Here is a 13,137-nt window from a genome sequence, read left to right as displayed (position 1 = left end):
GCCCAGAAGGTAGGTGGGAGTGGAGGATGGCCACACCTCCGTTCACCAAGCGGGTGTGGGGTATAAGAGTAACAAGAGGAATGTGGTACCTTTTCAGTCTTGCAGGTCCAGAGGGTCCTTGGGGTTGCTGGAAAGCAGAACGTGTTCTTAAGCCCCAGGAATCTGCAAGAGGGCTGTCTCTTTAAATATCCAAAATAGTTAAGCCACTTTTAAGTGTTCAAAATGGCGGTGACCTCTGGACCGGCAGAAGTCCACAGCTCAGCCTGCCTTTCTCTTCACTTTCTCTGTTCATTCCCCAGCCACCGGAGCAGTCCTCCGCACAGTCTCTGGCTAGTAGGGCTGATTTTTAGGTTAATTGTTAAGTCCTACCAGCAGTCGGGAATCTCCAAGCTGTCTGTGCCATCAGGATCGCTGCCAGACCTCAGCTCCGTATGTCTCTTTTTTGGTATTTTCATGCAAATTCTTCTGCTAGTTGGGGTTTAGTCCATTTCTATATCCTTCCCTTCAAGGCTCAGGGGTCCAGGATTATCTTCTGTGTCTGTGTTAATTCGTTTCCCTTTTCTTTGTTGAAGAGGGTCTGTGCAGTCTCTCTGCTTAGTCCGCCATCTTGCCGGAACTCCTTAATTGTGGAATTCTTGTTGATTCTAATAGTGTTAGGCTTCAGCATGCAAATGTTATTGTTGTTGTTGTTATGTGCCATCAAGTCGGCCCGACTCATAGGGACCCCTCCTTGGGTTTCTGAGGCAGTATACTACCGAGGTAGATTGCCCAACCTTCCTTCCGAGGAGTGCCTGGTGGGTTTCAACTGCCAGACTTCTGGTTAGCAGTCAAGTGCCTTAGGCACTATGCTACCAGAGTGGGGATAGTGAAATATCTGAAACCCTTTTGTGTCAATTTCAGAAACTCCAGGTATTAGCAAATTATCTTTTAGTTTGAAAGCATACATTTCTAACCTGAGAAGTAAACTTAAAAATATCACAACTTTCCCAGGGCGGGGGGGATTATAAAGAAGAAACCTTACCCTCCGTGAAAACGTCCTCTTTTTTGTTCTTGCTGAATCCGAATATTCTCCAATCTCAGTGGACTTGGAATGAAGCCAATCTCACAGCCCTCTTTCACCAGCCTTCCGATCCACCAATCATTGTTATATTTCTGGAATGCAGAAATGAAACAACTATTAATAGTAATTCCTGTATCTTCCTATTCCATTAATTTCAGGAGACTAGAGGATCCAAACATTACACGTGTCATGGTATGTTATATGTTTTCTATTATATTACACTATTCTATGCTGTAGTACATTATATTATATATTTTAAGGCTTATCTGAGGTGTTCATAGACTAAAGCAGGGGTCTGCAAACTTTTTCTATAAAGTCTTAGATAGCAATGTTTTAGGCTTTGTGAGCATATGGTTTCAATTGTAACTACTCAAATCTGCCTTTGTAGTACAAAAGCAGCCCCAAATGATGAAAACAAATGAGTGTGGGTATGTTTCAATAACTTTTTTTTTTAGAAAAAATAAATTTTTTTTTTTTACAATAAAGGTGGTAGGATAGATTTTACCTGTTGGCTACAGTTTGCTAACCTCTGGGCTAAAGTCAGGTCCTAACCATTGCATTCCATGGTCCTTGTCAAGAAGTCCTAACCACTTCTTTAGGAACAGATTTTATAAGGACAGACATGAATAGATGTAATTGAAACTTTGGAAGCCACAACAGACATATCTCAGATGAAATACATTCATAGTCTGTCATTTGCCAAAAGCTTTTAGGTTAAAATACACTGTCAATTGTATGTTCATTGGGGAAAAGTCATAATCTTTCAAATACCAAAAATAACCCCAAACCCACTGCCATTGCATTGATTCCAACTCATAGCAACTACCTCCATTGGTTTTCCAAGGTGGTAAATCTTCATAGAAGTAGATTGCCCCATCTTCCTTTCACGGAGTGGCTGGTGGGTTTGAACCTCCAACCTTCTGATTAGCAGTCAAATGCCTTAGGCACTACACCACCAAAGCTACTTAAACTTTCAAATAAAGGTTTGTAAATTAACGTTCATCTTTCTATCCAAAGGAAAAGAAGCCTACTCTTACAAAGTCTAAGCACATTGCATATTTGTATGCAGAATTTTTGAGTAATCTCCACATGGCCGGAAGCCCAACAAGAACTCCAAGATTTCCATTCTAAATAAAGTTCTATCATGTAAATTCAGGAAAAAGTCCCACAAAGTCTTCTGGAGTGAAATTCTGTCAACATGGCCTTATTGGATGGGTCAGTAAAACTGCATTTATAATTTTAGATTTGCTGAATCCTTGGGCATAAAGCACTTTGTTCCGAGCCACTTGTCTCTCAAGTGGAGGTTTCAGCTAGGTCATTTCTAGAAAACATATCAATTCTATTGTTTAAAGCCTTGTTTAAACCCTCGAGAGATCCTCAAAACTTAGTTGTTGGATTTATCAGTGTTGGCCAGATAACTCTCTCTCTGATTTTATATATACGTTGTTGTTTTTATGTGCCATTGAGTCGGACCCGACTCATAGTGACCCCTCCTTGGGTTTCCAAGGCAGTTGTTGTTGTTATCTGCCACTGAGTCAGACCCACCTGACTCATAGCAACCCCTCCTTAGGCTTCTGAGGCAGTATCACTATGGAAGTAGACTGCCCAACCTTCTTTCTGAGGAGTGGCTGGTGGGTTTGAACTGCCAGCCTTGTGGTTAACAGTCAAGTGCCTTAGGCACTAGGCTACCAGAGCTCCTTTATAGATAGATAGCTAGATAGATAATATATTTTTCAAAGTATAGCAACTACATGTAGTGCGTTTTGCTTAGTTCAGGAAAAAAAGTGGTAATCAGTGGCATTTATATGTATACGATATGGATACACTGTGGAGAAGGGACAGATGAATGGTTTCATGGCTTCATCATAGCAAGAAATTCTTGAATAACTTTGAACCCGTAGTCTCAAACTCAAAAGAAAAAGGATTTGGTTTTGGGAGTTGGCCTTTATTATGCACACAGCTCCTACACAAGGTGCAAGGTGTGAAAACTCTTTTCAGTAAACAATTTGGCCTTTGATCCTGGTTTCTAAGGCCAATGACTGCCCAAGAGGGACCACCTGGGGGTCCAACCCTGACTAAGTTTCAGGAGGCATGATATCATCTATCATGGCCAAGTGTGAGGGCAATAAAGCCCTTGGAAGATGGAGGCTCAATGGACCTTCCTGGGTGGTGAGATGAACACTTGCTCTCAGGATAGTAGGCATGTCCCCTGGGTACATGGAAACTCTGAGTTGAGACCCCTCCTGGATTTCCCTTGTGTGTTTGTATCCTTTTTCTGCTAGATTAAAGATAACCCTTTCCCTGAAGTTTGTGATTTATTCCAACAGATTACCCATTGACCTAGTCCTATGTGAATGGTGATGAGAGAGAGAAGGGGCTGGTACCTTCTCACACAGCCCTGGGTGAATGGAGATGAGAGAGAAAAGGCTGTGCTAACAGACGGGGTCTGAATTGACCAGGTAAGGGGAGCTGAGATTTCTATAGGACACAGTATGTGGAGTGCGATTTATTTTCTACCACATATTTGGCATCAGAGGTGGGTGATCTTGATCTCAGGCTCCCTGAACTGCTTTGATATAAGTCATCCAGGTAGAACTCCCCTGAGTGGACTTTGCACAAGGCATGCAAGGAATGTAATATGAGATGATATTTTAAAAAAATCTAAGTTGATCTAATATAAAATTTTGAGCAATCTAGGTCTTAAGTACCCCCTCCCCTGCCAATTTTTGCATCTTTTATTTCAGGATAATAGGCCTGTTTATTTTAGAATTAACAAAAGGCAAGGTGACCCTTTTAAATTTTTGGTGCACAGGTCTGGGATTTAGATTTTACTGTTGTGGAGCACAGTTCTACTGTATGCCACAGTACTTAAACTTCATGTATCAGAATCAATTCCATGGCAGCTTTTTTTTTTTTTTTTTAAAGTGACCTTACAGGGCATTCTGAAATGGTTAATGCAACTTCCCAAAATGCTTTAACTTAGTTCTAGGAAGCAGCTGAAGCACAGAGAGACTCTGACTCAGTATGAATGAAAGACCTTTGAGCTCTTGGGAGAAAGCTACCATGCAAATCCAAGAGCTTAATTCACTTATCATGTAGCTTATATGAAAAGTTTAGTTGTAGTTCTGTGTTTAGGTTTTTTCATTATTGAGAAAGTACTTAAAATGGTTCATAATGGTCTTCTAGGTGATAGACGAGAGGAAAGGCTACAACTTGATTGCACTGCTCTTGTAAGTGCATGTGCCAGCTTTAGGGAAAGGTCACCTTCGTGTTGTTCCAATCCTTCTCATTTTTATTTCCCTAAAATTATCAGTGCTTTCTCTTTCAACGATATTTTCTTTTCTGATATTTCAAGATCTGAAAGCAAGTGGCTCTAATCCATATAGGATCACTGGCTCAATAGCATATATCACATTGACAGACTAAAGAAATAGTCACTGATTAACAAGCACATAGATCAAAAAGCAACCAACAGGACTAATATTGATGGGATGGAGGACAGCAATAAAATACAAGGTTGGGATGTTCATGTGAGTGTGCATGTAATATGTAAGATCTTCTTTTTCTTCTTGAAATGCTGCATCTTCTTGGAAATTGTAGGTGTTTACAAGTAATGAATATAGTTTGGTCATTTTTTATGGAGATTGTGAGACAGAATCAACTTAACCATTCCGATCCCAGGTCATATGTTTCAGGTCAAGAGTCCTTTTCTTCTAAGCAAATATGCCTCTTGGACATGACAGAAAAAGTGTTTGTGTAAAGGAGGAGTCTAAAATTGTGGAATACTGGACTAGATAAAGCCTTTAATTCTTTTAAGGAACAAGTTCTAGTTGATGAGGATAGAACAATAGAATTGATAGATTAGTTATAAAGAAAGATCATGCACTAATCTATTCAAGAAGGCAGACTGATATAAACCACTTATGAAAGAAAGGGAAGGTAGCAGGAGAAAATGCGTTTAAAATAGACATTTAAAAATGTTAGCAGTTCTTGTAAGTATAGAATCATATCCACTATAACACTGATACTGGGGAATTAGAATACCTTTATCTTGCAGATAAACTGTGCTATTTCTTGGGCCTGCTTTATATTATATTTAATAAGGTATATGTATTTATGGCATAGCTGAAAATTATAACCCCTTTTCAGCATTTGAATTTTTTTTTTTCTTATGAATTTCTCTTCTTCTCATTATCTCTTCTGATGCCTGTTTCTCCCAAAAGGAGCTTTTCATACCTCTCAGAAAAAAAAATCTGGCTATTTGAAAAATAAACAAAAAAATTAATCTACAGAAAAAATTAGTGGCTGCTAATTCTGCTCTGTTATCTTCCCAAGCCTCAAATAATTTAAAATATAATTATATCACTAACTTCTCATAAAATGGCTGATAAGCTTATGTTTTAAGGAGTCGGCATGATGCTACTAGGACCACATCCTGTGAATTGATGAGTCATCCTTGAAATCAACACTGTTCTGATAGCTAATACAAGTTTTTGGTAGCCCAATAAAATAACACAATACATTAATGCTAAGAAGCATTTGGTTCTCAATTACAGCTCACCCCATAGTTCTTGTTAATACTTATTTTGTAAGTAGTCTGTCAATTAATATGATTAAATATTGTTAATCAAAGAGAGGCAACTCTCCCACAATAATGCACTATATGAAAATAATGGGAAGAGCTGCCTGTGATGTCCCCAGCACGTTTTTTCCCTTGCATCCCTGGCAGATGAGCATTGTAGTTAGGGAAAAAAAAAAAAAAAAATCACACAACTGGACAGATGGGAGTAAGCTGGCTCTTCTACTTCCCCTAATAAGCATCTCACATAAATTCGATTTTCATTAAACCTGCCTTTTCTCAAATCCACTCACCTGGTATCTTTACCCGTATACCATCGAGAAAGCAGAAGCCATCGAGTGGTTGCTTCCTTAGCTTCTCATTACCAATGCTCTGAGCTATCTGTACCTGCATTCATCTTTTTTCTTCGCATTACAATGAAGTGTTCCTCTTCCCATCAAAAGTGTGACCCCCAGGCTTTCTGCATATTGAACCTCTCCAGCTTCACCACTTCAGTATACCTGTCTCCACTCTATGATTTTCTTCCTCCCCAGCTAGATGGTCTCTGGGCTCTTTACACTCCCATAACACTCATTCAATTTTTCTGTACTAAAGCTTATCGTCCTGGGGTGAAACTATGTACGTGGCTGTCTCTCCCACCAGAATCCAAGCTTTAACCTGCAGAGATGATCATTTATCCCTGATCTCCCAATGTCAAGCAATATCTGACATGAAGTAGGATTCAACATACCAAGGTTAAATAAAGTATTGGATGTCACTACTCTATCTTTCAAGAGCCAGGAACTTAACTCCTTGTATTGCTCAACTCCTTAAACCTTCTGTTTCCCAGAGTCCTTTGCCCTTTTTTCAGCTTTAACCCTTCCCTTTATAATTATTATACTCTCTAGAGTTAGTTCCAATGCTAAAGTTCACAGGACTGTAGCCCAGATGTCTATAATTTTAAGAGCCTGATAATTGTTTCCTTCTGGGTGTGTGACATGCCACCAAACTCATGTTTCCTGAAGTTGGATTCACAGATTAATGGCTCTGCCATCATCCAAGGTGGTTAAAATGTGACCAGAGGACCACACATCTATCCTAAATCTTTACATCTTATGATGTGAATGGATGGCCGTGATTCAGTGTTGCAAGTTTGTGATAATGCAAAATAATGATCTCAAGGTTCTAAATCTCAGTGAGAATGAATGGATTTGGAAGGCCCAGCAAATTAAATGAGGTACCACATTGGCACCTCCTCAGTTCTCTTTTTTCCGTTTAGTTTGTCTCAGAGCTGATTGCAGGCATCAGCTTTTTGGCAGGTTAAGGGATGCAGTGTGTCCTACATTTACCTCTTTAATGTGTAGAAAGTCCTTGGCATCAAAGGAGATGGCCGTGCTTGGAACAGGCACATCCTCATCCAGGGCACCACAGTAGCTCACATTCGTCTTCACGGCAAATGCTACAGGTTTGGACTGGGGATAAAACCATGCAATAAAGAGCGAGGGAGGGAGGGAGAAAGAGGAGGATTTTCATATTGAAATGTAAGTAAGACAATAGTGCCAGGCAGTAAGGGAAATCAATTTTCAAAGAGGGCTCTCAAATGGGTTTGACATTTCCCGGCAACACTGAGAAATCTGCAGAGATGATCCTGAAAATGATTCAGTCCTATCGGTCTAACCATTTTTCTTTTCCTGTGTTTTCAACACCCTAAATAAAGAATCAGTCTGCTTTGTCTTCTAGTCACAAAAGCTTTGTGTGTTATTTTAAATAACAGATTCCCCTTGGGATACAGGAAATATGTGCTGGATCATAAAAAAGGGAAAAGGAGAGGAGAGAATAAGTTTTTTAAAATAGTCTTGAATCTGAAAACCTCTGAGATTCCACTCAATAGGATACATTATCCTGCCCAGGGATAAGAAAGGCCAGTCTGGCTTAAACCCAAAGAACAGTCTCTTCACACATCACTTTCTAGCTAACAAAATTTGCTTCTGAAACTCTATTTACACAAACTCCTGCCCAGTAAAGTCCTCTTGGGCTGGGATGACCTCGCAAACACTCAGCAAACCACAAGCCTGAGCTAATGGTGCTGCTACCAACATTTGGGTGACTTCGGTGGCCACAAAACAGATGCCAAAAGAAAACTTTAAAGCAAAAATTAACCACAAAGGGGCCATAATGTTTCCTGCGTTCTTGGCTACTTTGTTTCTAGTCTATTCATCATCCCTGGAAGTAGCTGTGAAGTAGTACCAGAGCTGAGAATCTCATTGTTGCCCTTCCACAGGCAATGCAAGAACCACCTTCCACAACCAAGCACAGTTATGGTAGGCACTGAAGCAAATGAAGATACTTCAACCACCTGCACCCATCTCTTCTTACTTCTCTTTTAATGATTTTATCATGAAAATAGGAAAGGGAAGGAATTCAAGACACTTATTTGAGCTGTAGTTTTTCTTTCATAAATTAGAGGACTGGATCAGTAGGCCTTAGGTGTTTGTTGTGGATGGCCAGGAATCTGACCATGATCCCTGTTGTATATTGTGCTATTGCACATAAAATTCCACTTGAAAAAATGGTGGCTGTGCTTAAAAAAAAAAAAAAAAAAGAGAGAGAGAAGTTGGAAAGCATAAGAGATCTCTAGAGTCCCTTCTGTTCCTAACATTCAAATATGCTAATTGGTTCCTTCTTGCCTCATGGGCAGAGAGTCCCGTGGGGGTCTCTCCCTGTGGCATATCTGAAGGTCTATTTGGGCAATGGCTTTTATTGCTCATCTTTGCAGCACTCCTTGGAGTTGTTCAAAGTTCACAATTTCACACTGAACTTGAGTTGAGAGATTGAAACCAAAAGAGAAAAGCGGAAGAGACCAACAGGGAGATCCACAGAACAATAGTGTACATGTAGCTGGAATAAATGTTGATGTGATAGAGAATGCCAGGCCAAGAACAAATGGGGCAAGGTGGCACCCTAAGAGACCCTCTGCCAACACCTGGCAAGTTTGATACTAACCAAAAATGCTAAGGTGGAAGATGACCAGTAATTTACCACCAAACCAAACACAAAAGGATGAAGGGTCAGTGCCTCAGGAAATCACTCCCTGGTACTTTACTAAACTCTCTTATGGTTGAAGGGATCTGGAAGCCTTGCAATCTGTACCTCATTGGATGATCATAAAATGATTATTCCAGAGAAATTGGAGGCAGGGCAAGCACAACTGATACCTGCTGAGTAACAAGACACTTTTGAACCAAAGGTAGGAAAGAAAGTCACCTTTGCTCTCTCAAGCTGGATAGCAGCTTGCTGTTCTCTCTCCTGCCGAATGGCTTCCCGGTCCTCCTCCAAAGAGACATCAGAGTCAGATGGCCTGCTTGTGTAGGAATCCGCTGAACCCTGGAAAGGAAAACACAGAGCGAGGTGATGTGTAGCTTCTTAAGTTGTCACATCCATAACAGTCTGTCTCCTGGGGTGCGTTCTTTTCATTTGCATGAAATTTGATGCATACGCTCTGTGCCTTACTGCAGATATAAATTTAGATGGCAGAATATAGTTAAGCATCTGAAGGTAGCAATGTTGTAAAGCAAAATATTTTGACTAGATTAAGTACTAGAAAGTAAACTGCAATGAAAATTATGCAATACTCAGCCTTAATTCTTCTTCTTTTGTACTGTCTTTATATTAAGCCCATATCCATTTGTAGAACTTAAATATCATTCCATCTTCCCTTTTTTGTATGCATCTAAAGAAAAAGAGACTCAGCCTATATAAGAGCTAAATCCTACCTGTGCCTTGGATTAAAGGTCATCTGTTTGTCTACAATTTCAACGCAGCAAAGCAGAATCCTGCATTAATAAAATGATTTTCCAGTTTCAAGGTCAACACTCCTGAATTTACTTTTAAAACTTCAATCATTATCCTACAGCAGCCCACAATTAACTTGGTCAATGTGGCCACAGAGCAGAAAAACAACCTTGAGGATGAAACAGTTGTTCTCAGACCATTCAGAAGGGCTACGTGAATGATGATCCAGTCTGACTGATGTGGGTAAAGAATGGGGGTGCTCCAGTCATAAGGAGAGATGAAAATCAGAGCAGCTAGTTAAGAAAACTTCCAAAGCTGGAAATTTGCCTTCTGGCTGCTAAGGAACTTCATCCTTGAAATTTACTTAAGATGGCATCAAAGTTGATATTTGCATAGGTGATGGCATTTACACAGCAGAGATATTGACAGGTCTCATATATTTGGCATGTTTCATAAAACACGCACAAGTTTGGAAAAGTATAGACCTACCCATATGTCAAGACCTACCCTGCTATCCAGGTCTAAAAAGAACTCTTTTAAGAATGTTTGATTGCTGAAACTGGTTTTCTAAACTTAGAAATGCTAGGGTTTCTTTGTTTATGTATTATTTGTGAATTTGCTGCCTGTAAGGGGCAATTTTGTTTCTATTGAGGGCATCATTCTAGCTGGTGTGGTCTTTCCCTTCATAGAAGAATCCCAGCATGGATTAGTCCTGGAAGCTTAGGTTTTATAACTGGGTGGTCTTTGATTTGTTTCAGCCTTGGTTCTTAGTTTTTTGTCTCTGCAATATACTCCTAAAATACATTATGCAAGTTACTGGCCCACTCCAGGACTCCACCTCCTCATCTGTAAAATGGAGATATTGCCCACTTCATAGTGTTGCTGTAAGTATTAAATGGAAGCAAATATAATAAACAACACTATTTACTGAGCCTTCATTTTCTCATTGGCACTAAGAGGCTTTGCACACTTTTCCTCACTGAATCTCTGTAGCAGTGGGAAAGCTAGACTTCAAACCCAGGTACTCCAGCTTTAGAATTGGCAGTTTCAAACCTTATAGCAAGCTCCATTGAATAATAAAATACTAATCCTAGAATCTGACACACAGTAAATCAAACTCTCTGCCATCAAGTGGATTCTGACTCCTAGCAACCCCTATTGGGTTTCCAAAGCTTTAAATCTTTACAGAAGTAGACTGCATCATCTTCCTCCCAGGGAGCAGCTGGTGGGTTTGAACCACCAGTCTTGTGGTTAGTAGTCAAATGCCTTACCCACTACACCACCAGAGCTCCTGACACATAGTAGACATACAATGAATAAACTCTCACCTGTTTCCTCATGCTGACATTTCTACGTTGATCAAAAGAATTAGGAGATTCCCATCATTTTTCAACTCTCTCATATGGAAAATAGCCCATCTTAAAACGTATTCATTTTTCTTGCTATATTTATTACCTACAAACACTGTGGATTTGATCTCTCAATGTATTCAAGTGCTTTATGTAGTCCTTTATGATATTGCCCTTTACAGAGGAAATGCACTTGTTAACAAAATTCCTCTGTGCAAATCTACTGAGGAAAAATATGGACTACAGAATGGATAAACTCAGGGTGTGACTGTTTCATAGATGTATTCTTTTCTTAAAAAGAAAGCTAGCTTGACATCCTTTAAAACAGAGCATTCTCTTAGAACACATTTGTTGTCTAGGTACACCTGTATAAAATCCAGAGTAAGAGAGAAAGGGAAGAACATTTCTAAAATACATATGGAAATGGATTTGACTTAGTCTTAGGGAATGCTTTGCTCAAAAGTGCGATGTGTGTGCTTGAACAATTTCTCTTAGAAAGATCAGCACAAGGCTGGTCCCCATGAGGTGGAGCTTAAAGATGTCCCAAATGTCCAAACTACCTTGCCACTCCATCATTTCAGACATTAACTCCTCCTCCTCCTCCCAGTAATCTCCTCTGCTGTTAACGCCTCAAAGAACTCAGACACCCAAGGGATCTTCTCACATAGTAGTGGTGGAGGCTGGCAGGCTGGCAAGTCCCAGGTCTGTGAGTGGGTCTGGAGGATCCTCCCGATTCTCAGGGTCTGATGAACCTTGATCAGCAGATCAGATGATGGCTGTTGTCCCAAATCCAGGGGTGAGATGAAGATAAGCCAAAACACGGGAGCAAGAGGAGGGCAAACCTTCCCAGGAGATTCGTAGGTATATCCTCAAGGAAGCTAAGGGTGGTGATTTGAGTTATACCCTCCAGCAAGGCAGGACTCAAGATACATTCCACCTGTGTTGCTCCAACAGAAATAACCCAAGTGGATAGCTTTAACAATCAGCAGCTACTCAGTGGCTTAAGGCAAATCTCACCACAGAGCACTACTACCAGCTGCCCAGCCAAGTTGACACTCGACCTTAACTAAGACACCACCCCATACAGGCATGGATAATAGGATTTACAATACATCACTGAATGGAGGACAATGGCTAGAAGGGCCATATCAAGCAATTCACTGCAGTGTGTGATTGATCACAGTAAGGTGTAGGACTGGCTGTCCTAAGATATTCGACACCATTAAGGGATTATGATGCGGGTATATGAGGAAGGAGGCAGTTGCCTTGTTTTGATAACATGTGCAGGGGAAGGCTAATGACTACAATTCACAAGAAAGCAAGCTGCCCACTGGAGCAGTGAGTCAAACTGCTAAAATACACAATCCACTGTTGACACTAGGAGATGGCTAATTTCCTGAAACTATCTGAGCAACTTTTCAGATCCTGGCATTCAAACCACTCTGAGTACACAGAGAAGTGACTCAAGGACTCCTGCAAATGAACTTCATTTTGAAATGTGAACAAAATTGTGAGAATTTCAAAATTACTTAATAAGCTACTGTTGCCAACTATGTAGAAACAGAAGCTTCTATTTACTTCCCTGTTTCTAAGAATATCAGTAGAGGGAAAAATTATGATATCCATTTTCTTAATTATAGTGTTATATCATCACAACATTGACTCTAGGTTTTTTTCAGTCATTTACATTTCTTTAAATGCAAAAATCATTGTTGGTGTCTCTCAATCTTCGGGGGAAAAGCAGAGGTCCAACACTGAGAGTCCAAATGTAGCCCCACAGACACGATCTGTTTGCCTGGCATAGAATTGGTTTCTTGTTTTTATTTATTTTTTGTCTTGTTTTAATTTAACTGGTTGAAAAAGAGTTATATAGGTCACAGAAGAAAAGAAGAACAAGGAAAAGAAGCGGATCTATTATTTACAGAGACATAGTGGGAAGAGCAAGCAAGTCACAGTGAGGCTGGGATGAGATGACCTGGGCATCAGTGGAGGAAGGATCTGGGGAGGGAAGGTGCAGGTGGGCTAAGTAAGAACAGAACAGAATAGACAGGGATTACCTGTTGGTTAAACATTTAATAAATTGGAACCATGAAATGGCAAGAAGGAAACAATGCTAAACAGGACGGAACTGAAGATATAAACAATATAACACCTAGCCCAAGCTGGAAATTGCAGCCCCATTGGCTTTTAATTTTCCAGCATTCCATAGTATACAATAGGAAAGGAGTTTCTTGATTTACTTGAGTAGTCCAAAACTAGGCCGGTAGCCTATCTGCAAGAAGCCATGACAGTGGCTAGTTCCTCAAAAGTTCCTAAACAGACACCATTGCAAATCACATCTTGGAGTCTCTAATGAACCAACTAAATCAGAAAAAATG

General features: G+C 40.1%; 1 protein-coding gene across 1 annotated transcript in view; it reads right to left on the bottom strand.

The window, feature by feature from the left end:
* CACNB4 (calcium voltage-gated channel auxiliary subunit beta 4) overlaps window positions 1-13,137 on the bottom strand; it is a 365,008-nt gene that overhangs the window by 57,102 nt on the left and 294,769 nt on the right. Inside the window, exons 3-5 of the mRNA XM_007934929.2 lie at window positions 8,883-9,002; window positions 6,968-7,090; window positions 1,022-1,152 (exon numbers count right to left, since the gene is read on the bottom strand). Coding sequence (XP_007933120.1) covers window positions 1,022-1,152; window positions 6,968-7,090; window positions 8,883-9,002 — 374 coding nt within the window. The remainder of the gene's footprint in view (window positions 1-1,021; window positions 1,153-6,967; window positions 7,091-8,882; window positions 9,003-13,137) is intronic.

Source organism: Orycteropus afer, unplaced genomic scaffold, assembly GCF_000298275.1.
Source record: "Orycteropus afer afer isolate SDZICR_OR568_19922 unplaced genomic scaffold, OryAfe1.0 scaffold00023, whole genome shotgun sequence".
Lineage (NCBI taxonomy): Eukaryota > Metazoa > Chordata > Mammalia > Tubulidentata > Orycteropodidae > Orycteropus > Orycteropus afer.
Note: the sequence above shows the minus strand (reverse complement) of the source record. Positions and strands in the feature narration are given on the sequence as shown.